The sequence below is a fragment of the Sapajus apella genome, unplaced genomic scaffold, assembly GCF_009761245.1.
Source record: "Sapajus apella isolate SASKATOON/1434 unplaced genomic scaffold, GSC_monkey_1.0 scaffold202, whole genome shotgun sequence".
Classification (NCBI taxonomy): Eukaryota; Metazoa; Chordata; class Mammalia; order Primates; family Cebidae; genus Sapajus; species Sapajus apella.
Window position 1 is genome coordinate 398289 of NW_022437142.1, and position 23765 is coordinate 422053.

The following is a 23765-nucleotide window of genomic DNA, read 5'->3' on the forward strand; positions in this document are numbered from 1 at the left end:
CCAGCCTGTGTGGTGGCCCCAGCTCCTCAACGGAGCAAGAAAGCATCTCCCTGGCAGGAGATCTGGCGCCAGGTGAATCAAGAAACCTGTGTGTCCACTTCCTGGGCGGTAGGCCTTTCCTTCCCTGGCCTCAGCTCCCCATCTATTCAATAGGAAGAACCCTTTGGGATTTCTTTGGGAGGAGAGAGAGGGGGATTTTGCTTTAAAAGGAGCCCTTCCCAGCTGGTCGTAGTGGCTCACACCTGTCATCCCAGCACTTTGGGAGGCCGAGGCAGGCGGATCACTTGAGGTCAGGAGTTCAAGACCAGCCTGACCAACATGGTGAAACCCCATCTCTACTAAAAATACGAAACTAGCTGGGCGTGGTGGCGCATGCCTGTAATCCCAGCTACTTGGGAGGCTGAGGCAGGAGAATCGCTTGAACCCCGCAGGCGGAGGTTGCAGTGAGCCGAGATCAGGCCACTGCACTCCAGCCTGGGCAACAAGAGTGAAACTCCATCTCAAAAAAAAAAAAAAAAAAAAAATTAAAAAGAGGAGCCCCTCCCCCTCCCCCTTTCACTTCCTCTCCTCAGCGATCGCGGCTCTCAGCTGGGCCACAGCGCAGGCGATCCTGCGTATCCGGGGCTGCACTCCCAGGCAGCAGGGGTGTCAGTGTGTCAGGGGAGGAGGAGGAGGAGGAAAAGGTGGCGGCAAGGTCTGGGTACGAGGCTCCGGCGCTCCCTGTAGCCCAGCTCCCAGCCCAGGCTTTCTCCGCTGCGCTGATAAAAGGCCGGCCCGACCCGCCGCCGCGCCCCCGGAGCTGCAGCTGGGCTGGCGCAGACTGGCCGGGCGCGCAGGCACCCAGGGCTCCCCATGAGCGCACGTGGGCCCGGCTGAGATCGCGCCATGGGGCAGGCGGGCTGCGGGGGGCTCTGCCTGTCGCTGTTTGACTACAAGACCGAGAAGTATGTCATCGCCAAGAACAAGAAGGTGGGGCTGCTGTACCGGCTGCTGCAGGCCTCCATCCTGGCGTACCTGGTCGTGTGAGTTCTCCGCGGACTTGTAGGGGGAGGCGGGGGAGGGGCAGGGCGGGTGCCGGCCCCTGCGTCCTTCCCCAGGGTCCTGGAAGTCGCCGGCGTGCACGCGGTTTTCCCTGGTGCCGGGATCTGTGAGCCTGCTGGGGCTGGGGTCCTCTTTGGGTGCTTGGGTGCAGGAGTCGGAGGTGGAGAGGGGTCCTCCGCTCCCCCCACTGGCTCTGGGGTGATGAGATGTGGGCAGGGGCCTCTGGGCTCCTTGATTTACCAGGCTTTCCATGTGGCAGCTTCCCCTAGAGTGTTGGGGGCAGGGGTGCCAGGGGGCTGGGTGGCAGCTGTCGCCCCACGAGCCTCCCTGGGCCTCGGCCTGGCAGCTGACCCAGGCGCCGGCAGGTTATTTATAATCACAGGGTGTCACTGCCTACTCACGGCTGGAGTAACTCATCAGCCCGCGTGGCCCTCAGTTCCCTTCCCGTCAAGGTGCCCCACCCGCTGCCAGCCTCTCTGCTGTCCAGCTGGGGGTCCTGCCCAGAGGCCTCTATCTCTGCACCTAGCTCCGGTGGCTCCTTCCCCCGTCCTCATGCCATCTGGCAGTTGCTGGCTCTGCAAGCCAAGGGGGCAACTCGTGGAGGCTGCTCTGCCAGGCGCCTTCCGGCCCTACCCCCGGGAGTGGGGGGTGAGTAGGTGGAGGGAAGAAGTGGGTTGGGCACTGGGGACACGCTTTGTTCATTCAGCAAATGCTGTGGAGTGCTCCTGCCTCCTTCTGGGAGGGCAGCCCTGATGCCTGGCTCTGCCCATGGGCCCAGCAGTCCGCACTGTCCGAGCTTCTTCCCCAGGCCCCCAGCCACTTCCCACCCAAGCAGCTTCCTAGGCGCTGTGCTGATCCTCCGCAGGCCTGCCTTTCCTTCTCCGCTGGCTTAGCACCCACTCATCCCCCAGATCTGGGCTCTCCAGTACTCCCTCTCCCTTCCTCCCTGGCGTTCCCACAGGGTAATTATGAGGCTTATTTGGGGGATCATTTGCCTAACGTCGCTGTCGGTCGGGGATGCCATGAGGGTGGGCCTAGCATCTCTTACCTGCTTCGGGAATAGATGTGAAATGAACGAGGGAATGAATGAATGAAGCTGCTTTGGCTGAAACAATAGAAATTTAATTCTCACAGTCCTGGATGCGGAAGTCTGAGATGAGGGGGGCAGCATGGTCCGGTTCTCACAGGGGCGCTCTCCTTGGCCTGCAGACGGCCACCTTCGTGCTGTGTCCTCATACGGCAGGGCAAGCAGGAATTATTCAACCAAGTGCAAGTATTAAAATTAGAGATCAGTGGCCAGGCACAGTGGCTCGCACTTGTAATCCCAGCACTTTGGGAGGCCAAGGCAGGTGGACCACCTGAGGTCAGGAGTTCGAGACCCGCCTGGCCAACACAGTGAAACCCCATCTCTACTTTAAAAACACAAAAATTAGCCAGGCATGGTGGTGCACACCTGTAATCCCAGCTACTCAGGATGCTGAGGCAGGAGAATCGCTTGAACCTGGGAGATGGAGGTTGCAGTGAGCCAAGATCACACCACTGTACTCCAGCCTGGGTAATAAGGGTGAAACTCCACTTATAAAAAAAAGAAAGCAAGACAGAAAAAAAGAAAGAGAGAGAAAGAAAGGAAAAGAAAATTAGGAGATTGGCTGGGTGCGGTGGCTCATGCTTGTAATCCCAGCACTTTGGGAGACCGAGGCGGGCAGATCACGAGGTCAGGACATGGAGACCATCTTGGCTAACATGGTGAAACCCTGCCTCTACTAAAAATACAAAAAATTAGCCAGGCATAGTGGCGCGTGCCTGTAGTCCCAGCTGCCTGGGAGGCTGAGGCAGGGGAACTGCTTGAACTCAGGAGGAGGAGGTTGCAGTAAGCCGAGGTGACACCATTGCACTCCAGCCTGGTGACACAGCAAGACTCTGTCTCAGAAAAAAAAAAAGAAAAGAAAGAAAAAAAAGAAAAAAATATGAACTTAACATTAATCGATATTATCTAACCTTGACAGTTTGTGACTGGTCCCCATAACTACCTTTATAGCAAAAGAAGGTCTGAAAGCATGTGTGCCCTTAGTGTCGTCTCCTGAGTCTCCATTAGTTGGGACTGTTTCTGAGTCTGTCTTTGTATTTCAGGATATTGACATTTTTGGAAGAGTGCAGAATTTTTTACATCATTTTTTTCTTTTTTAAGACGGAGTCTCACTTTGTTGCCCAGGCTGGAATGCAGTGGTGCGATCTCAGCTCACTGCAACGTCGCCCCCCCTGGGTTCAAGCGATTCTCCTGCCTCAGCCTCCCAGGTAGTTGGGATTACAGGTGCCTGCCACCACGCCTGGCTAATTTTGTGTGTGTGTGTGTATTTTTAGTGGAGACGGGTTTCACCATGTTGGCCAGGCTGGTCTCGAATTCCTGACCTCAGGTGATCTGCCTGCCTCAGCCTCCCAAAGTGTTGGGATTACAGGCATGAGCCACCGTGCATGGCCTAAATCATTTTTTTGATTGAAGTAAAATTCACCATTGTAACCGTTTACAATGATGCAGTTCAGTGCTTTTTAGTGCATTTACAAGGTTGTAACCATCACTGCTGTCTAATTCCAGAACTTTTCCATCACCCCCAAACGAATCCTGTGTGTGTTATCGTCAGTGAGGGTTTCCCGTAGTCCCTGGCAATCAGTAATCTAGTTTCTGTTTCTATGGATTTGCCTATTCTGGATGTTTCCTATAAATGAAATTGTATAGTATGCAGCCTTTTCTTCTGGCTTCTTTGACTTAGTGTAATGTTTTCAGGGCTCACCCATTTGTGGCATCTGTTAGACCTCCATTCTTTTTTGTGGCTGAATACTGTCCCACTCTGTGGGGCAGCCACATTTTGGTCATGCATTCATCAGTTGATGGAAATTTGGGTGGTTTCTACACCGCTGGGCGCGGTGGCTCATGCCTGTAATCCCAGCACTTTGGGAGACCACAGTGGGCGGATCTCTTGAGGTCAGGGGTTCAAGACTAGCCTGGCTAACATGGTGAAACCCCGTCTCTACTAAAAATACAAAAATTAGCTAAGTGTGGTGACAGGTGCCTGTAACCTCAGCTACTCACGCTGCTGCACTCCCGCCTGGGTGACAGAGACTTTCTCTAAAAAAAAAATAATAATGCCTATAAGAACATTCATGTACAAGTTTTTTGTGTCGATATATTTTCAATTTTTTAATTTTTTTTTTTATTTTTTTTTTTTGAGATGGAGTTTCACCCTTGTTGCCCAGGCTGGAGTGCAATGGCGTGATCTCAGCTCACTGCAACCTCTGCCTCTGGAGTTCAAGCAATTCTCCTGCCTCAGCCTCTGGAGTAATTGGGATTACAGGCATGTGCCACCATGCCTGGCTAATTTTTGTATTTTTTAAGCAGAGATGGGGTTTCACCATGTTGGTCAGGCTGGTCTCCAACTCCTGACCTCGGGTGATCCACGTGCCTCAGTCTCCCAAAGTGCTGGGATTACAGGCGTGAGCCACCGCGCCTGGCCCATGTTTTCAGTCTCTTGGGAATTTTCTGGCTCATATGGTAACTCTATCCTTAACCTTTTGGGGAGCTGCTAAACTGTTGTCTATAGTAGCTACCTCATTTTTACAACCCTGTCAGTGATGTAATGTACAAGGGTTTTAATTTCTTCACAACCTCATCAACACCTGTTTTCTGTAGAGTTTTTAAAAGATTATAGCCACCATAGTGGGAATGAAGTGGTGTTTTATTGTGGTTTTGATTGCATTTCCCTAACGACCAATGGTATTAAGCATCTTTTTTTAGTGTTAATTAGACATTTGTTTTTTTGTGTGTTTTTTTTTTTTTTTTTTTTTTTTTTTTTTGAGACAGAGTTTCACTCTTTTTGCCCTGGTTGGAGTGCAATGGCAAGATCTTGGCTCACTGCAACCTCTACCTCCCAGGTTCAAGTGATTCTCCTGCCTCAGCCTCTCGAGTAGGTTGGATTACAGGCACCCACCACCTCGCCTGGCTAATTTTTGTATTTTTACTACAGATGGGCTTTCTCCATGTTGTTCGGGCTGATTTGGAACTCCTGACCTCGGGTGATCTGCCCACCTCGGTCTCCCAAAGTGTTGGGATTACAGGCATGAGCCCCCACGCCCGGCCTGTGTATCTTTTTTTTTTTTTTTTTTTTTTTTGAGAAATGTCTATTAAAGTCCTTTGCTCGTTTTAAAATTGGATTATTTGCCTTTTTAATTTTTTAATTTTTTTAAAGAAAGAGAGAAAGAAAGAAAAAAAAAGAATGAAGGAGAGGAAGAGGGAGAGAGAATGGGGGTGTTGCTTTATTGCCCAGGCTAGAATGCAGTCTAAAAATGGGTACTGAAAACCTCTTTTATGCTTAATAATGGAAACAGGAAAAAAAAAAATGAGTGAAGAAAATAACAAACAAGCAGCCAACCAATATTTCATTTAAACCTGTGAATAGGTGTGATGTGGTACTGATAAGAGTGTATATTTTGTGTATTTAAAGTGGAGAGTTCTATAAATGTTTATTAAGTTTACTTGTTCCGGATCTGAGTTCAAGTCCTGGATATCCTTGTTAACTTTCTGTCTCGTTGATCTGTCTAATATTGATGTTGAAGTCTCCCACTATTATTGTGTGGGAGTCTAAGTCTCTTTATAAGTTCTATGTATCTGGGTGTTCCTGAATTGGGTGCGTATATATTTAGGATCGTTAGCTCTTCTTGTTGCATTGATCCTTTTACCATTATGTAATATCCTTCTTTGCCTCTTTTGATCTTTGTTGCTTTAAAGTCTATTTTATCAGAGGCGAGAATTGCAACTCCTGCTTTTTATTTATTTATTTTTGCTCTCCATTTGGTTGGTAAATCTTTCTCCATCCCTTTGTTTTGAGTCTTTGTGTATCCTTGCATGTGAGATGGATCTGGATGCAGCATACCGATGGGTTTTTGGCTGTGTCTTTTGATTGGGGGATTTAGTCGATTTAAATTTAGGTTTAATAATAATATATGTGAGTTTAATACTGCCATTTGATGTTAGCTGGCTGTTTTGCCCATTAGTTGATGTAAATTCTTCATTATGTTGATGCTCTTTACCTTTTGGTATTTTTTAGAAAGGCTGATACTGGTTGTTCCTTTCTATATGTAGTGGTTCTTTCAGAAGCTCTTGTAAAGCAGGCCTGGTGGTGATGAAATCTCTGAGTGCTTGCTTGTTCACAAAAGATTTTATTTTTCCTTCGCTTGTGAAGCTTAGTTTGGCTGGATATGAAATTCTAGGTTGAAAGCTCTTTTCTTTAAGGATGTTGAATATTGGCCCCCACTCTCTTCTGGCTTGTGGGGTTTCTGCTGAGAGATCTGCTGTGAGTCTGATGGGCTTCCATTTGTGGGTAACCTGACCTTTCTCTCTGGCTGCCCTCAGTATTTTCTCCTTCATTTCAACCCTGGTGAATTGACAATTATGTGCCTTGGGGTTGCTCTTCTTGAGGAATATCTTCGTGGTGTTCTCTGTATTACCTGGAGTTGAATATTGTCCTGCCTTGCTAGGTTGGGAAAGTTTTCCTGAATAATGTCCTGAAGCGTGTTTTCCAGCTTGGATTGATTCTCTTCGTCACATTCAGGTACACCTCTCAAACGTAGATTAGGTCTTTTCACATAGTCCCATATTTCTTGGAGACTTTGCTCTTTCCTTTTTATCCTTTTTTCTCTAATCTTGTCTTCTTGTTTTATTTCATTAAGTTGGTCTTCGACCTCTGATATCTTTTCTTCTGCTTGATCAATTCGGCTGTTAAAACTTGTGCATAGTTCGTGAAGTTCTCGTGTTGTATTTTTCAGCTCCATTAATTCATTTTTATTCCTCTCCAAATTGTCTATTCTCGTTAGCATTTCATCAAACCTTTTTTCAAAAGTTCTTAGTTTCTTTGCATTGGGTTAGAACAAGTTCTTTTAATTCCCAGAAGTTTCTTATCATCCACCTTTTGAAGCCTGCTTCTGTTAATGGAACACAGTCTTTCTCCATCAGGCCTTGTTCCGTTGCTGATGAGGAACTGTGATCCCCTGTAGAGGGAGAGGCGTTCTGATTTTGGGTATTCTCAGCCTTTTTAGGCTGATTTCTTCCTTTCGTTGTAAATTTATCCACCTGTCATCTTTGTAATTACCAACTTTCTAATTAGGTTTCTGAATGGATGTCCAGCTTGTTGATTCCCAGCTCTGGAATCTGAGCAACCCACTGCGCCGGCCAAAACAGCGGCGTTAACATTGATGGTGCTTTTCTGCTCGGGAATCTCCGGTCTGGCTTCCTTCTTGAGTTTGTCCTTCAATCAGCTGAATAGGCCACTGTGCCTTCCCAGAGCTCCAAACGTCCACCAACAGGGGACTCAGTCCTGTTTACTCTGTATCAAGAACCGCCACGCCGGGGCGCCGGTAAAACCACTGCACCGGCCACAAGAGTCGCGCTGGCGACCCGTGGGGCTCCTCTGCTGGGAATCTCCTGGTGCGTGAGCAACAAAAATTCGTCTGAAAGTGTGGCGTCCTCTGGTTCTCTGCGCTTTCACTGGGAGCTACGATCCGGAGCTACTAGTGATCAGCCGTCTTGGATCTCTCTCTTATTTGCCTTTTTATTGCTAAATTCTGAGAGTTCTTTATATATTCCGGATACTTAACCCTCACCAGATACATCACTGCAGGTGTTTCCTCCCATTCTGTGGGTTCTTTTCACTCTTGAGAGTGTCCTTTGATGCGTGAAAGTTTTACGCTTACCTATGTTTTCTTTTGTTGCTTGTGTTTTTGGTATGAAAAAGCATGGGATTTTTTATCATTTTGTTGTTCTCAATCTCGCTCTGTCGCCAGGCTGGAGTCCAGTGGTGCCATCTCAGCGCACCGTGACCTCCGCCTCCCAGGTCCAAGCGATTCTCCTACCTCAGCCTCCCGAGTAGCTGGGATTACAGGCGCCCGCTACCACGCCCTGCTAATTTTTGTAATTTTAGTAGAGATGGGGCACCTTGTTGGCCAGGCTGGTCTCAATCTCTTGACCTCATGATCAGCCCGCCTTGGCCTCCCAAAGTGTTGCGATTACAGGCGTGAGCCACTGTGCCTGGCCTGTTGTTTTTGAGACTGGGTCTCACTCTGTCACCCAGGCGGGATTGCAGTGGCACAATCCCAGCTCACTGCAGCCTCGACCTCCCAGGCTCAAGGGATCCTCCCACCTCAGCCTCCCGAGTAGCTGGGATGACAGGCTGGTGCCACCATTCCTGGATAACTTTTTTATTTTTTCTAGAGATGGGGTCTCACTACATTGCCCAGGCTGGTCTCAAATGTCTGGGCTCGGATGGCAGGCGAGAGCCACCACACCTGGCCTGTGCTCTGATTTTCTAGAAAGCCCCTTGGTTTGGGTTTGTTTGAGGTCTCCTTGTGATTGGTTTCAGGTTAGGCACCATTTCAGCTAGCCACCCCACAACCCCAGAGGGATGTATGGGAAATGGGTTTGCCTGGGGTCACCAAACCAGTATGTGGCTGAGCTGGTTTCAGCGCGGGCTTGTCCACTGGGGGCTTTTGAGTGGACAGTGGTCTTTGCCTCTTTAGACGCCCCATGTCTGGGGTTGCTTGTCACCTCTGCTGCTTGCGGGACTGCGTTTCAGGCAGCAGTGGGGGCTGTGGGCCCTCCCCAGGAGCCGTAGCCTGCCTCCCCTCACCTGGGCGCTGCTGTGACTCCCACCCCACCCCAGACCTGGGGAAGCTCCCAAGAATGCAGCGGTGTGGCTGATGCCCCCCACTGTCCCCCTTCCCACAGATGGGTATTCCTGATAAAGAAGGGTTACCAAGACGTGGACGCCTCCTTGCAGAGCGCCGTCATCACCAAAGTCAAGGGTGTGGCCTTCACCAACACCTCGGATCTTGGAGAGCGGCTCTGGGACGTCGCTGACTATGTCATCCCACCCCAGGTCTGAGTCCCCTCCGAGCACTGCGGCCAGGGCTGGCAGGGCTGGCCTGGTTCGTGGGTCGCACGGGAAGCTTCTCGGATGCTCAGGGACCCCCATCCATGGTCTCCCTTGGCCCAATAGCTGGCAGGGTCTGCAGACAGCAGCCCTGTCCAGACCCTGCCTCCCAGGCCAAACCCCTGCCCTCTTTTCTGTGCCACGTGCCACTGCTCTATTCTGTCTGAGTCTGTTGAGGACAAATGGGACCCAGAGAACTTTCAGGTCATTGTGAGTCAGGTGGCCTGCCACAGAGAACCCCGCTTCTATGCCACTGCCTCTGGGAAGGGCTCCCCAGCCTGTTTAGCTGGCTGGGGCCGGGGCCGGGGCCGGGGCAGCCTCATCACTGCCCGCACTTCTCCCAGACCCGGGCCCAGATCTTGGGGGCAGTTGGGGTCTGTGAGCCTGGAAGAGATCTGTCAGAGGACCTCTGCCTGGGGACAGTGGGGTCCATGAGCAGATGGGCAGAGTCCACCAATTTTTTTTTTTTTTTTTTTTTTGAGAAAGACTCTCGCTCTCTTGCCCAGGCTGGAGTGCAGTGGTGCAATCTTGGCTCCCTGAAACCTCCGCCTCCCAGGCTCAAGCAATTCTCCTGCCTCAGCCTCCCAAGTAGCTGGGACTGTAGATGCCTGCCACCATGCCCATCTAATTTTTTGTATTTTTAGTAGAGATGGGGTTTCACTGTGTTAGCCACTATGGTCTTGATCTCCTGACCTCGTGATCCACCCACCTCAGCCTCCCAAAGTGCTGGGATTACAGGCGTGAGCCACTGCGCCCGGCAGAGTCCACCAATTCTGTGGCCCCATTATCTCCGATACCCAGGTCCATCCTCTTCCAAGTAGCTGGGAAGTGAGGGGTCCTTAAGAGGACAGGAGGAGGTTCCTTAGTGCCTCTCTGGTTCCTTAGGGAGAGAACGTCTTTTTTGTGGTCACCAACCTGATCGTGACCCCCAACCAGCGGCAGAACGTCTGTGCTGAGGTTTGATTTGGCGAGGGGCCTTGGCGTGGGGGTGGGAGAGCCGCCGGCAGTGGTTGGGTCTACTCTTCCGAAGCAGAGGTGTCTCTGCACTCCAAGGGTCCGGGAGGCTGTGTGCGCCCATGTGTGGTTCTGGCATTGTATGGGGGAGAAGCAGGTTCTCAAAGAGTGTGTGGCCCCAGGCGTCAGAAGAACCCCTGTTCTAACTCCTGGAGTGGGACCTGGCTCTGAGCTGGGGAACCCCCCCAGTCCAGGTGCCCCTTCTCTCCTGGCAGAATGAAGACATTCCTGATGGCGCATGCTCCGAGGACAGTGACTGCCACCCAGGAGAGGCGGTTACAGCTGGAAACGGTGAGGGCCTGGGGTGGCCGGGGGCCAAAGGATGACCCGGAGTGGGAGGCGCCTGGCACTGATCCCGTCCCACCCTGCAGGAGTGAAGACGGGCCGCTGCCTGTGGAGAGAGAACTCGACCAGGGGCACCTGTGAAATCTTTGCCTGGTGCCCGTTGGAGACGCGCTCCAGGCCGGCGTGAGTGACTGCAGGCCCAGGACCCTGGGGAGTTTCCTGGCCCCGTGCGGTGGGTCCCAGCCTGAGGGTGGAGTCCTGGCCACCCTGGGAGCCATGTGCTGAGGGAGAAGGCAGGCTGTCCCAGCAAGGTCCGAAGACCTCCCCAGCAGAGCAAATTCACTGTCTTTGGGCAGAGGCTCCCGGGGACCCATGGCCCAGGCCTGGGGGAGGGGCACGGGCGAGGCCTCCTGGACAGGCTGTTCTGGGTTGGTTTTCAGGGAGCCATTCCTGAAGGAGGCCGAAGACTTCACCATTTTCATAAAGAACTACATTCGTTTCCCCAAATTCAACTTCTCCAAGTATGTGGGCATGGCTACGGGGGACCCCTGGGCTAGGCCTCGGGTCTGTGCGTGGTGGGGTGTGCCTGGGGTGTGTGTGTGTGTGCACGTGTGTGATGCATGCGTGTGAATGAATGGTGGGGGATGCTGGGGCGCCCCTTCCCCCTGCTGTAAAGTAGGGTGCTGCTGGGGGAGCTGTCGGGACCCAGGTCTGGCGAGGGACCTTGTGGCTCCTGGCCAGGCCCGGGAACATGGAATTCTACCTGGTTTCTCTGCTGCACGCGGCCTGCACCCAGGAGCAATGTGATCGATGCCAAGGACAGAGCATCCCTGAAATCCTGCCGCTTTGGCCCCAAGAACCACTACTGCCCCATCTTCCGCATGGGCTCTGTGATCCGCTGGGCGGGGAGCGACTTCCAGGATATAGCCCTGGAGGTGGGTGGTGTGCACTCGGTGAGCCCTCCCGGAGGGCCTGGGGCCTCTGGGCCAGGCTCTGCATCGAGGAGGGTGTGTGGCCGGGGACTCCTGGGGTGAGGGTGGCCCTGCAAAGTCACCCACCCCCAGGGATGCACTGTTTTCAGAATGAGCTGTGACCCAGCCAGGCTGCGGCAGCGCTCAGGCCACAGGCACTCAGTGAGGGCCAGACTCAGCACCTGCTATGCAGTTCTGAGTCCTCAGGGCCTCTGCTGAAGGGGAGCCACTCGGAGCCCATTGGCGCATCCTGGCGGGAGTGTGAGGTGCCAGTCCAGAGGAGAGGCTCACCCTGGGTGGCTCCCTTCCCCTTGAAGAATGAAGGAGGCAGCCCTGGGGCTGGGCGATGTGGTGGTCTCAGCCCCCCAATGGGTGGGACTAAGCGTCCCGGAGGGCGTCCCGAGTGGCTGACCTCATACCTGAGCACCTCCTCTCGTCCAGCGCTGGCGAAGAGCCAGCCTGTAACACCGTCCGTCTCCGGAAAGCTCCTCGCGCTGACCCTTGTCTCTCTTTTATCAAGGGTGGTGTGATAGGAATTAATATTGAATGGAACTGTGATCTTGATAAAGCCGCCTCTGAGTGCCACCCTCACTATTCTTTTAGCCGTCTGGACAATAAGCTTTCAAAGTCTGTCTCCTCCGGGTACAACTTCAGGTAACCGCAGCCGGTGCCCCCTTGTGACCTGACCATGATCAGTGGCACTCCTCTGGGTGCCAGCATGATGACACCCCTTCCTGGGGGTGGGTGTCAGAGCAGGAGGTACAGGGACAGATGGCTAAGGAGAGGTGGGGACTCCAGCAGAACGGCCGGCGACTGAAGCTGGGGGTGCCTCGGGGGAGAGGAGTGTGTGCTCTCGCCTGTTCTCTCCGTAATGCTGAGGCTTGCTGCCTCTGCGGTGTTCTTTCCACCAGCGCTTTGGCGACCTGGGGGGTTGCTCAGAGTAGAGCAGGAAAGCCTCGCTCCCCGGGGAATTCTGGCAGGGATTCCAGAGCTGCATGAGTCTTGGTTTTGGCTCAGTGAGAGGGTCTGCACGCCTCTCCTGGGGCTGCTGAGAGTCAGAGTCCCAGGAGTCCTCCGAAGTCCCCAGAGAAGACACATCTGTGCTGCCCAAAGAGGGAAGGCCAGGCAGGCTGAGGCCTCTTCTGACCTGTCTCCCTCAGATTTGCCAAATATTACCGAGATGCAGCCGGGGTGGAGTTCCGCACCCTGATCAAAGCCTACGGGATCCGCTTTGACGTGATGGTGAACGGCAAGGTGTGTGGGTTCTCCTATTCTGAGGCTGGGCAGGGTGGGGCACGGGACATTGGGAGGGGCCCTGGGGACCCTGCTGTCCACCCAGCCTCATTCACTCGCCTGTCTCTATCTTCCAGGCAGGGAAGTTCAGCATCATCCCCACTGTCATCAACCTTGGCTCTGGGGTGGCGCTCATGGGTGCTGTGAGTACCTCCCCTCCCTCCCTGCTTCCCACCCTCTGCCCTGGTGGCAGCATAGCAGGGAGAGGGAGGCGCAGCTCAGGAGAAACGTGTCCCAGTGCCCCCAGAAAGAACCAGAGCTGGCAAGAACAGAGTGGCCGTGGGAAAGAGGGCTTTCTGGGGGTACACGCCCTGCCAGTGGTCCCCAGGTAGCAGCCACAGCAGTGGGGCATCTGCCTGTAGCTCTGCAGCTGTGGGTGGGTTTGGGTCAGTCCCCAACCAAGGCATGGCTGGGATGTCCCCGGGTTCCCGCATGAGTCCCCGAGCTTCCAAAGTCTCCATCTCTACTTCTGCCAAAAGAGGGCAGTGTTAGGCTGAGGTTCTGACCTGGGTGCTACTGACTTTTGGGGCCAGATAATTCCTTGTTGTGGGCCTAAGCACGTCCTCTGAAGTGCCTGGAAACCTTCCACAGTGCACAGGGGCGGTCCTGGCTGTGGTAGGATGTTCTGTTTATTTGTTTTCTATTTCGTATTTCACACTTTTCCAGTCTAATACTATGTATTTTCCTAGACCCTGAGGATGTTGATTTCGGAGACAGGGTCTTGTGTGTTACCCAGGCTGGAGTGTGGTGGGGTGAGCATGGCTCGCTGCAGGCTTGAACTCCTAGGCTAAGCATTCCTCCCGCCTCAGCCGCCCCAGTAGCCAAGACTGCACGTGCACTACCACACGTGGCTAATTTTTAAGTTTTTTGTAGAGATAGGGGTCTCACTATGTTGGCCAGGCTGGTCTTGAACTCCTGACCTCAGGTGATCTGCCTGCTTCACCCTCCCAAAATGTTGGGATTCCAGGCAGGATCCACCTCGCCCAGCCCATTGTAAGACGTTTAAGAGCATTCCCAGTTTCTGCCCACGAGATGTCAGGGGCACCCTCCCCTGCAGTTGTGATGACCAAAAATACCTGATAGGAAGCAAAATCCCAGCTGGCTGAGAACCAGCCGACTCAAAGGCTGAGAGGCAGGGAAGACGGCCCTGTGAGAGGCGGCCTTCAGCGGGGCCAAGGGGCGCTCACAGGAGAGGAGGCGCAGTGGCTGAGGGCAGGGAGGGGTGTCCTGAGTCTGCTCTGTCCCTTGGTCCTGCCGGAGGTTTTGAAAGCCAGGGCAGTGGTCAGTGGGTGGCTGGTGCCCATCCCAGCAGGTCCCTTTCCCAGGTTTCCAGCAGCTTCTTCCCTCGCTCCTCTGCCTGTGGACGCAAAACAGCCCCACTGGCGGAGTCCATTGGGACTGGGGGTGACTTTTGTTGAGGCGGGGAACATTGTGTCCTATACCAGGACTCAAAGAGGCCACGCTCCTGCGAGGGGGTTGAGGAAAGTAGCCCCACATGGATCCCTAACTGCAGGCAGCACCGCAAGGGGCCTGGATCTTTGTGTCTGTTACTTTCTTTTTTTGTAGTTTTTTTTTTTTTTAGTAGAGACGGGGTTTCACCATGTTGACCAGGATGGTCTCGATCTCTTGACCTCGTGATCCACCCGCCTCGGCCTCCCAAAGTGCTGGGATTACAGGCTTGAGCCACCGCGCCCGGCCACGTCTGTTACTTTCTTAGAGAGGGCCCAGCTTCAGCCAGCTCGCTCGCTCTTCCTTTTTTTTTTTTTCTTTTCTTTCTCCTTCCTTTTTTCCTTCCTTCCCTCCTCCCTTCCTCCCTCCCTTCCTTCCTTCCTTCCTTCTTACTTCTCTGTCCCCTCCCTTGCCTTCCCTCCCTCCCATTCCTGCCCCCCCCGGCCCCCCTCCCCACTTTCTGTCTTCCTTTCCGGGGACAGAGTCTCGCTCTGTCCCCCGGGCTAGAGTGCAGTGACGTGATCTCGGCTCACTGCAACCTCCACCTCCCAGTTCAAACGATTCTCCTGCCTCAGCCTTGCGAGTAGCTGAGATTACAGGCACCCGCCACCACGACCGGCTAATTTTTGTATCTTTAGTAGAGACAGGGTTTCACCATGTTGGCCAGGCTGGTCTTGAACTCCTGACCTCAGGTGATCCGCCCGCTTTGGCCTCCCAAAGTGTGGGATGACAGGCGTGAGCCACTGCGCCTGGCCCGGTCATCATTTTCTGGTGATGCGAGTAAAATGTGAGCACAGGGCGTCTGCGGACAGACCCCTGAACTGGAGGTGATGGTGCAGGAAGAGCTGGTGGTCAGGCTGAGGGGTGGGGGTGGTCTCTGGGGAGCAGGGAGTGGGTAAACAACACTTCTGGGATCTGGAGGAAGTGGTGCAGCACCCACAGTCGGGGGCAGGATTCCTTGGGGGCCCATCCACACCAGCCCTCCCCACCTCTACCCCGCTCCGTCCTTCGGGCCCCAACCCCACCCTGTCTGTGGGTGGAGTCGCCCTCTGCTGGAGGAGAGGGGCAGCTGCATGGCCCGCTCTGGTCCCACCCGTTCAGGAGGGAGGGGCTGAGCACCGTCATTCACCGATCATTTTTCTTTTTGTTTGTTTGGTTGGTTTTGTTTTGTTTTTTTGATACAGAGTCTTGCTCTGTCGCCCAGGCTGGAGTGCAGTGGCATAATCTCGGCTCACTGCAACCTCCGCCTCCCGAGTTCAAGCGATTCTCCTACCTCAGCCTCCCGAATAGCTGGGATTACAGGCACCTGCCACTACGCCCAGCTAATTTTTATATTTTTATATAAACATGCTGGCCAGGCTGGTTTTGAACTCCTGGCCTCAGGTGATCCGCCTGCCTCGGCCTCCCAAAGCGCTGGGATTCCAGGCGTGAGCCACCCTGCCAAGCACCCATCATCCATCATCTTTCTTTGACCGGCACGATAGTGTCTTTGTTGATTAGAACCCTTCCAACCCATCTCACACTGACTGCCACAGGGATCCTTCTAAATGCCAACATTCTGGCATGGTGCCTCTGCCACACCTAAAGGATGAGGACCGATGCCCCGGAAACATCCTAAGGAGCCTGCAGGCCGGTCCCCACCCACCACCTCCCACTCTTCCCGCACTGGCCTGCTTCCCGGGCACCGGCTGTTCCTCCCTCGTGACGCCCTTCTGCATCTTTGTCTAGTGTAAACTCCTATTCAGTCCTTAAGGACAGAGAGGGACCCTCCCCAGGCTGAGTCAAGTCCTGTCTGGGTCGTAATTGACACACCTGTCTCCTGCACCAGAGGGAGAATCCCCAGAAGGTCTCTCTAGTCCAGATCCCCCCTGCACCCCAGTGTAGTCCCTGGCACGTGTGGGTACCCAGCAAACGTGCTGAAGGAGCAATTGGGTAGGGTCTGGGTGGTGTGGGGTCGGGAGTGCCCGGCCTGAGGGATCTGGGAGCTCCAGTCCAGCTCGGGCTTCAGCATGGACCCGCTTTGTGGTCTTGGACAAGGACGCCCCTTCCCAAGCCCAGTTTCCTCATCTGTTAAGTGGGGACAGTGGTGCCTCCCTTAAGGACTGTTACAGGATCAAAGGGGACGAAGGGGACAAAGCTTCCAAATGGCCAGTGCTCCCGGGAGCCTGGGACTCTGAATCCGGGCCCTCAACTCTTTTGCAGGGGGCTTTCTTCTGCGACCTGGTACTCATCTACCTCATCAAAAAGAGAGAGTTTTACCGCGACAAGAAGTACGAGGAAGTGAGGTCAGCTCTGCTGGGGGCAGCCATGTGGAGCGCCCCGCTGGCGTCCAGCCTTTACCGATTTGCTGTGGGCGGTGGGGGTGGGTGGCAGGGGCTGGAGGGTGGAGGGGGAGGAGCGTTCGGAGTCCATGCTCCGCCTGGATTGGGCCTCAGCAGCCGTGGAAGGAGAGGGCACTGCGGTGGGAGGCGGGAGGCGGAGTTCAGTCTCCACCTGATGTTGCACCTGCCCCAGGCCTGCTTGGGCCCTGGCTGCTCTCTCTGGGGGATGAGAGGTGGTTTACGAATGGTGTGGTGTCTGCAGCTCTTCTGTTTGGGGGTTCTTGGACTTAGTGGTCCTGGTGGTCTGGGTTGAGGGACGCTGAGTGGTAAAGGAAAGGAAAAACAGGCATTTTCTTCTGCGGCAGGTTCCTGGGCCACGGGTTCGGCAGGGTGTGTGTTGAGTGCAGAGCATGGCATGGGTGGGGAACCCCGATGACTGGGTGGGAGGGGAGGGAAGGGGTTGTGGCCTTTGGGGAAGGCTTTCTGGAGGCGTGGAGATCCGAATGGGAATTGGGACAGACACCTTAGTACTCGCTCGGTGCCCCCAGAGCCTGGGACAGTGGGTGTAGGGGCTGCCTGTGTCATTCGCCTTGATGGAACCCCAGCTGCGGCCTGAACCCCAGCCCTCGGTTATAGGGTTTGCCCCAACCCTGGCCACAGGCTGAGCCCCACCCACAGTCTTCAGTGTGCTGCTGGAGGACGCAGGGGGCCTGCAGGGCAGCGATTCTCCCAGGCCCTGTCTCAGAGGCACCACGCAGGGCCATCCCGGTTAACAGATTGTGTCTCGTCCAGGGGCCTAGAAGACAGTTCCCAGGAGGCCGAGGACGAGGCATCGGGCCTGGGGCTGTCTGAGCAGCTCACATCTGGGCCAGGGCTGCTGGGCATGCCGGAGCAGCAGGGGCCGCAGGAGCCACTCGAGGCAGAGCGTGGGAGCAGCGGTCAGAAGGGGAATGGCTCCGTGTGCCCGCAGATCCTGCAGCCCAGCAGGTGAGGCGCTGCTGGGCAGGGAGCCCGAGAACCGGTCCCCTTAGCTGCCAAGTCCCCGGATGGCCAGGGGTGCGTGCCGCCGCGCCACGCCAGCGCTCAGACGATAACAGCACTGTTACACGGCACCCGCTCTCTGTACTCTCGGTATATGTTAACCCTTTAAGCTACCTGAATGAGGTGGACATCGATCTTCCCCATTTTATGAATGAGGAAACTGAGGCACAGAAAGGCTCAGTAATTTGCTCAAGTCACACAGCTGGTGAATGCAGAGCTGGTCTGAATCCGGCAGTGACTGTAGGATGGGGGTCTCCTAAGTCTCTGCCTTCACCAGATATCTCTGCGCTGTGGTCAGATGACCACTCCCCTCCGTCCCTCCTCTGTGTGTGATCCTGGGGCTGCCCCCGCCTCCTCGAGAGGGTGCTGGCCGTATTGCGAGGGGGTCCTTAGGCCGCGCTTCCTGCGGGTGCTGGCTTCTGTGCAGATGCGGCCCAGCCTGCGTGGGAAGGGCGCCTGGCTGGCTCGGGGCCTGTCCGGGGCCTGCTCCATGTCTGGCTCGCAGTGTGCCTGCGCAGTGAGCAGGAGCCTGGCCCTCTCTGTGCCTTGTTTTCCGTGTTTTCCCCTCCCAGTGGGGGCTGGACACCTCCTGCTCAGTCAGACTGGGCTCCTGGATGGCCTTTGCCCCGGCCCCAGCTTTCGTTCCTTGCCGGTTCAGGGATTGGCAGCGTCCAGCTGGGAGCTGGGCCCAGGCAGGGGAGGAGCGAGAAACAGATGGGGATGGAGAGGAGAGAGGAGAGAGAGAGGCAGGGGCTGCAGCGGCGGGGAAGGAGGCTGGAGGCTGGAGGCCCGGATGGGGCAAGCCCAGAGCCCGGCAGCCCTCCCGTGCTCCCTGAGCAATCCCTTCCTGAGTGCTCACCTGAGCTCCTACTGTGAGCGAGCAGGAAGCCCCGCCACCTGGCTTGTCTTGGCTAAGCCTCGCTGCGGCTGTGGGCGGCTCCGGACTCACGGGCCCAGCTCTGGCTGCCAAGGCAATTCCCGCTGCTCCTTGCCAGGGCGACTTCAGCGGCTTCTGCCCGAGCATCTCCACGTGCTCGCTTCGCAGGAGCCCCGGCACACTGCGCTCTGAACGCTCTGTCTGCGGTGCTGCCGAGAGCTCTGCTGCCTCTGCTGAGGCCAGCCCACCCTCCAGCTCCAACAGTCCTCTGCACTGTGCGCCCCTCCCGCCCACACACAGGTCTGGCCCCCTTCGGAAGACACAGGAGGATCAGGAGCAGCGGCAGACCCCGCAGGTGGTGGAGACGTAGCCAGGGCTGTCGGCCACCATCAGTGTCGCCGGAGACGTTGGGGCCAGAACCAGCCGCAGCTGTGAACTGGGAAGAGGAGTCCAGGCCCTCTCTCCTGCACTCTGGGTTCTTGCTGCAAGCTTTCGTTGTGTGAGGAGGGGAGCCTCCCGACGGCCAGAGGGGCTCAGAGCTGGAAGGAGTCCCTGGAGCAAGTGTCCAGGGAAAGGGGCAGGCCAGGGCCTCAGTGGAACTAGTGTTTTAATCTTCTCTGAACAACCTGGCTGCACCTTCGCTCATTCACGAGTGCAATAAACACGTGTCCATGCATGCTGTGTGCCGGGCCCCATCCAAGAGGTGCTTAAACGAGTGGCTGACCTGCCGTCAGGGAGAGGGCCTGTGTGTGCTTCCTCCAGAGCCAACCGAGGCGTCACAGCCAGGCCCGGCCACTTCCGCTGGCCTTCCTCTAGCCTCTAGCAGAGTTTCAGAAATCCCTGCGGAGAATGATGGTGGCTCAGAGAAAGCTGTTAGACAGCACCCAGCGGGACATTTGGCCTTGCCCAAGGATAAATTTAAAGGTGGCCACGGAGGCAAGCGGGAAAGGACTGGACCAGGCAGGAGGCAGGGGGCAGCTGGCTCTTAGGAGGAGAAGTCAGCTCCAGGGGAGTCTAGGTAAGATGGGGAAGGGGAGGCAGGGAGGCCTCTGCTCCATCGGACTCCCCGCAGCCTCGGAAAGCTGGGGGAATACTGACTTACCCGGATGGGAAGTGCATTTGCGTTGGCACTGCTGGGCTTCCCTTTTATCAGAGGCGGGTCCTGAGGTGCTAACGAGATCAAGGATGGTGCCACCCACAAGGTGTAAATGGGCTGAGTTAGGGAGGCCCTTGCTTCCCGTACCCCGGCCACACCTACTGCTCACCCTCAGCTGCGGTCTCCCTCCATTGCTGTACAGGCTTGCTTTTTTTTTCTTTTTGAGATGGAGTCTTGCTCTGTCACTCAGGCTGGAGTGCAGTGGTGCCATTTCGACTCACTGCAACCTCTGCCTCCTGGGTTCAGTGTATCTCCTGCCTCAGCCTCCGAGTAGCTGGGACTACAGGCTGGCACCACTCCTGGCCAATTTTTGTACTTTTAGTAGAGACAGGGTTTTGCCATGTTGGCCAGGCTGGTCTCGAACTCCTAACCTCAGGTGATCCACCCACCTCGGCCTCCCAAAGTGCTGGGATTACAGGCGTGAGCCACCGTGCCCGGCTGACCCTTGCTATTTAAAGTGGGGTCCAGGGACTGGAGCCTGCTGGAAATGCAGGTCCCAGGCCCCTCCCTCCTTCTCCTAAATCAGAACCTGTGGTTCAATAGGATTCCGAGGTGATTTGTGTGCACAGTGACATTTGGGAAGCCTTGGTTCTGGGGGGGAAAAGGCCAGCTTTGGTGGATGGAGCCAATTTCGAGGTCAGACTTATATGCATGCTATCAACAGAACAAGAGGCTTCCTCCCCACCTTGAACCTAGCAGTATGCTCAGCTGATTTAGGTTAAAATATTTTGACTAGGTAATACTTACATGATTCAAAATTTAAAAGGTGCAAAAGAATAGTCAGTGAAAAGCAATCCTCCCCGTCCCCATACCCCAGAGGCAGCCAGTGTTAACTAATGCAAGAGTCCCCCTGACTTTGCTGAGAACTCGCCTGGTTCCTTACACATTCACTCAAGTAATGAACTTCTCCTGATGCTGGCGCTTAAGACTGAGTCTCCTCTGTCAAAAACCGACATGGTCGGGCGCGGTGGCTCATGCCTGTAATCCCAGCACTTTGGGAGGCTGAGATGGGCGGATTACCCCAGGTCAGTCGTTCAAGACCAGCCCATCCAATAGGGTGAAACCCTGTCTTTACTAAAAATACAAAAATTAACCAGGTGTGGTGGTGGGCGCCTGCAATCCCAACTACTCAGGAGGCTGAGGCAAGAGAATCGCTTGAACCCAGAAGGTGGAGGTTGCAATGAGCCGAGATCGCGCCATTGCACTCCAGCCTGAGAGAAAAGAGCGAGACCCTAGCTCAAAAAAACAAACAAATGGACATAAAGTACATTTCCATACCGGGCTTGGGAGCTGCCTTAGCTCTTTTCTCCTACCCCACTGTATCTGAGTGGTCTCCCTGTAAACCCGAGGTGAGAAGCCTGGAGCTCATCCCTCGCCACTGCCTGAGCCACCTGGCAGAAAAGTCCTCCAGCGCTGCCCTGACTCCACCAGTCCCAGCGCTGTTTGGGCAGCTCCCTGGAGCATCCTCTTTGGAGGGGTTCTCTCTGCACACAGGGAGGCGGGGGTGAGAGCATCCTTCTGCTGAGGCTTTGCAGAGAAGGGGCCTGACAGGTGTCTGCGAGACTGTTACTGGGGCCCAGGGGCATGGTCTCCAGAACAGCAATTCCTCCTGGATGGAGCAAGCAACTTCCTCGCTTTGGGTTGTCTGGGAAGGGGGCCTGCCACAAGCCCAGGCTGCTCTCTGATTAGAAAGTGAAGATCCAGGCTGGGTGTGGTGGCGCACACATGTAATTTCCGTACTTTGGTAGGATGAGGTGGGCGGATCACCTGAGGTCAGGAGTTTCAGACCAGCCTGGCTAACATGGCGAAAACCTGTCTCTACTAAAAATAATTAGCTGGGTGCGGTGGTGTGCGCCTGTAATCCCAGCTACTTGGGAGGCTGAGGCAAGAGAATCACTTGAACCTGGGAGGCGGAGGTTGCAGTGAGCCGAGATTGTACCACTGTACTCCAGCCTGGCAACAGAGACTCCATGTCAAAAAAGAAAGTGAAGATCCGGGTGATCCACTTAGGTGTGTGACTTCCTCACTGAAGTGCAAAGCCTTGGATTTTATAACTTGGTTTCTTTTAGGTTTGGGAGGAAGCAAAAAAGGCAGGGGTCATGGCTGCTAGTTTGTAACCAGATTTTGAAATGGCTGGCAGAAGCCACAGAACCCGAGGAAAGTTAGTTATATTTGTTTCATATTGCAGCGAAAATGTCTTCCTACAGTTAATCATTCCTTCAGCCAGGAAGTACTTATGGAGTGCCTGGGACGTGTCAGGTGCCGGACCCGACGCTGCTGAGACAGGGCTGAGCATCACGGACACGATCCCTGCCCCTGAGGGTTTCCAGGCTAATGGGGAGTGGACCCTTAATCCAGTGATCACACCTGTCATCCCACCGGGAATGGGGTGTTGCAGAGTTCATTGAGTAGCCAGAGAAGGTTTCCCCAAGGAGGTGACCTATGAGTTGAAATCTGAAAGGGTATAGCAGACTAACTAGGTGACGGGGAGAGCATTCCCAGTAAGGGACACACAGGTGTGAAGAGGCGCTCTGACGTGGGTAGGAGCAACTGAGAACCTGGGCGGGGGCCAGAGACAGGAGGCAGGCTTGGTGAGGCTTTTGTTTAATCACGTTGACTGTCCTTAACTGTTCTAAGGGTTGCGTCTTTAGACTTCACTTCCTTAGAGGACTGACTCAGCCTCACTGTTTCCTCCAGCCAGCCCAGCGTTCCAGTGATCTCTTTACTGTCCATCGGGGCCCCAAGCTCAGAAGAGCCAGGGATCCCGGGACAGCTTCTGGACTGCCACACTCTTCCAATTCCTTGTTTTTTGCACAGCCCCCAGCTCCCATCTTTTTCCTGCATAATCTTGGTGCAAGAGTGGGAGGCTCATTCATTTGATGGAAACTGGCTTTTAAACGGGGAGAAGTGAAGCAGGAACTTGAGCTCCTTTCCAACTCGGGCAACGGTAGCCTCATCGGGAAGATGAGTGTTCCAGCCTCTCAAGGGCTGCTCTCTGTTCTGATATTCCAGGAGCACGTGAAATGCTTGTGCTTATGGTCAGGCCTATCCTAAACCCAGCCAACTAGCACTGAGTTGCCCATGCCTTTGGGAATGCCGTGAGCTGCCCAACAGGAAATTTGTACATCGGGTGCTATCAATGTCACACCACAGGGACCAGCCATGAAAGAGCAAAGTGACCTCCACGTCCGATGCTGGGGCCACCAGGACTGACCCATCATGGCTGTCTTTCTGCCCCGCCCCGCACCACCCCAGCCCCAGCTTCAGTTCTTCTTCCATTCTCCGTGGCTGGCTTCCTGCACTGGGGAATGGGCTGTAAGTGGGGAACATCGTTCCAGCGCCCTTGAGCACCTCAGCTGAGAACCTCAGCCCTGCAGAGTTCCTAGATGACCTCACTCGGAATGGCATGTCACCTGTCTGGAAAAGGGCTCCATTTGGCTCCACCGACTCCCCTCCCCAAGCCCTGCCACTTTCCTCTGAGCGTACCCTGCAGGGGATCTGAGAACCTGCTCTCCTGAAGACACCACCTTCCTGCCCGCTGTCTGCCTTCCGTTAGGCCAGGACGAAGAATTAAATTGGGGAAGACGGCAGACACTTTCTGGGACCCGCCCAATATATGTATTCTCTGACACTCTTCTTTGGCCCTAAAACAATAAATGGTGTCAATTTCAAATGTGTTCTGATTTTCTTCCCGTCATGTCTTCATGTTTACCCTGTATTTTGAAGGAAAATGTAAGAAGGCAAGAGCAAAAGAGGCAGACACAAGAAACAATTAGCAAGTAATGTATAATGTATTATGTTCCTCATTATCTTGCAAAGAAATTCAAATTATGTAAACACTTTAAATGAACAAATATTATAGACTAGGAAGGCACTGATAAAGCAGGTACTTTGCATTCAGTGAGTGTAATCAACTCTGGAAATCAAGTGGAATCAAGCTTTATCCTCTGCCATAGGAACTTACCAAATCTCTCAAAACAATATAAATGCAGACATCCATTGCAGTGTTTTATTTTTATTTTTTATTTTTTTCTTTGGGACGGAGTTTCGCTCTTGTTACCCAGGCTGGAGTGCAATGGCACCATCTTGGCTCACCGCAACCTCCACCTCCTGGGTTCAGGCAATTCTCCTGCCTCAGCCTCCTGAGTGGCTGGGATTACAGGCACGTGCCACCATGCCCAGCTAATTTTTTTGGTATTTTTAGTAGAGACGGGGTTTCACCGTGTTGACCAGGATGGTCTTGATCTCTTGACCTCGTGATCCACCCGCCTCGGCCTCCCAAAGTGCTGGGATTACAGGCTTGAGCCACCGCGCCCGGCCCATTGCAGTGTTTTCACAGTA

The 23765-nt window shown here is 54.5% G+C and overlaps 1 protein-coding gene across 5 annotated transcripts; it reads left to right on the forward strand.

Annotated features, from left to right (window-relative positions):
* Positions 1-518: 518 nt before the first annotated feature.
* P2RX5 (purinergic receptor P2X 5) lies at positions 519-23101 on the forward strand. 5 transcript variants are annotated; one of them, XM_032270049.1, is made up of 14 exons: positions 525-1022; positions 8813-8963; positions 9903-9974; positions 10247-10322; positions 10403-10499; positions 10757-10837; positions 11113-11251; positions 11808-11941; positions 12448-12541; positions 12658-12723; positions 16232-16314; positions 17143-17337; positions 18569-19286; positions 22437-23101. In XM_032270049.1, the coding sequence occupies exons 1-13, from the start codon at positions 886-888 to the stop codon at positions 18636-18638; spliced, it is 1395 nt and encodes a 464-aa protein (XP_032125940.1). In that variant the 5' UTR covers positions 525-885; the 3' UTR covers positions 18639-19286; positions 22437-23101. The 5 variants fall into 5 exon arrangements, with proteins under 5 accessions (XP_032125944.1, XP_032125945.1, XP_032125940.1 ...); XM_032270050.1 differs by lacking the exon at positions 22437-23101 and adding an exon at positions 21173-21206; XM_032270054.1 differs by lacking the exon at positions 11113-11251 and having other exon boundaries at positions 520-1022; positions 11891-11941.
* The last annotated feature ends 664 nt before the right edge of the window (positions 23102-23765 follow it).

Bases quoted from the DNA above. Each gene is read 5' to 3' on its own strand.
- P2RX5 (XM_032270049.1), top strand. From the start codon at position 886: ATGGGGCAGGCGGGCTGCGGGGGGCTCTGCCTGTCGCTGTTTGACTAC. The intron at 9,975-10,246 runs GTTTGATTTGGC...CTCTCCTGGCAG, and splicing joins GGCAGAACGTCTGTGCTGAG to AATGAAGACATTCCTGATGG. The intron at 11,942-12,447 runs GTAACCGCAGCC...TGTCTCCCTCAG, and splicing joins TCCTCCGGGTACAACTTCAG to ATTTGCCAAATATTACCGAG.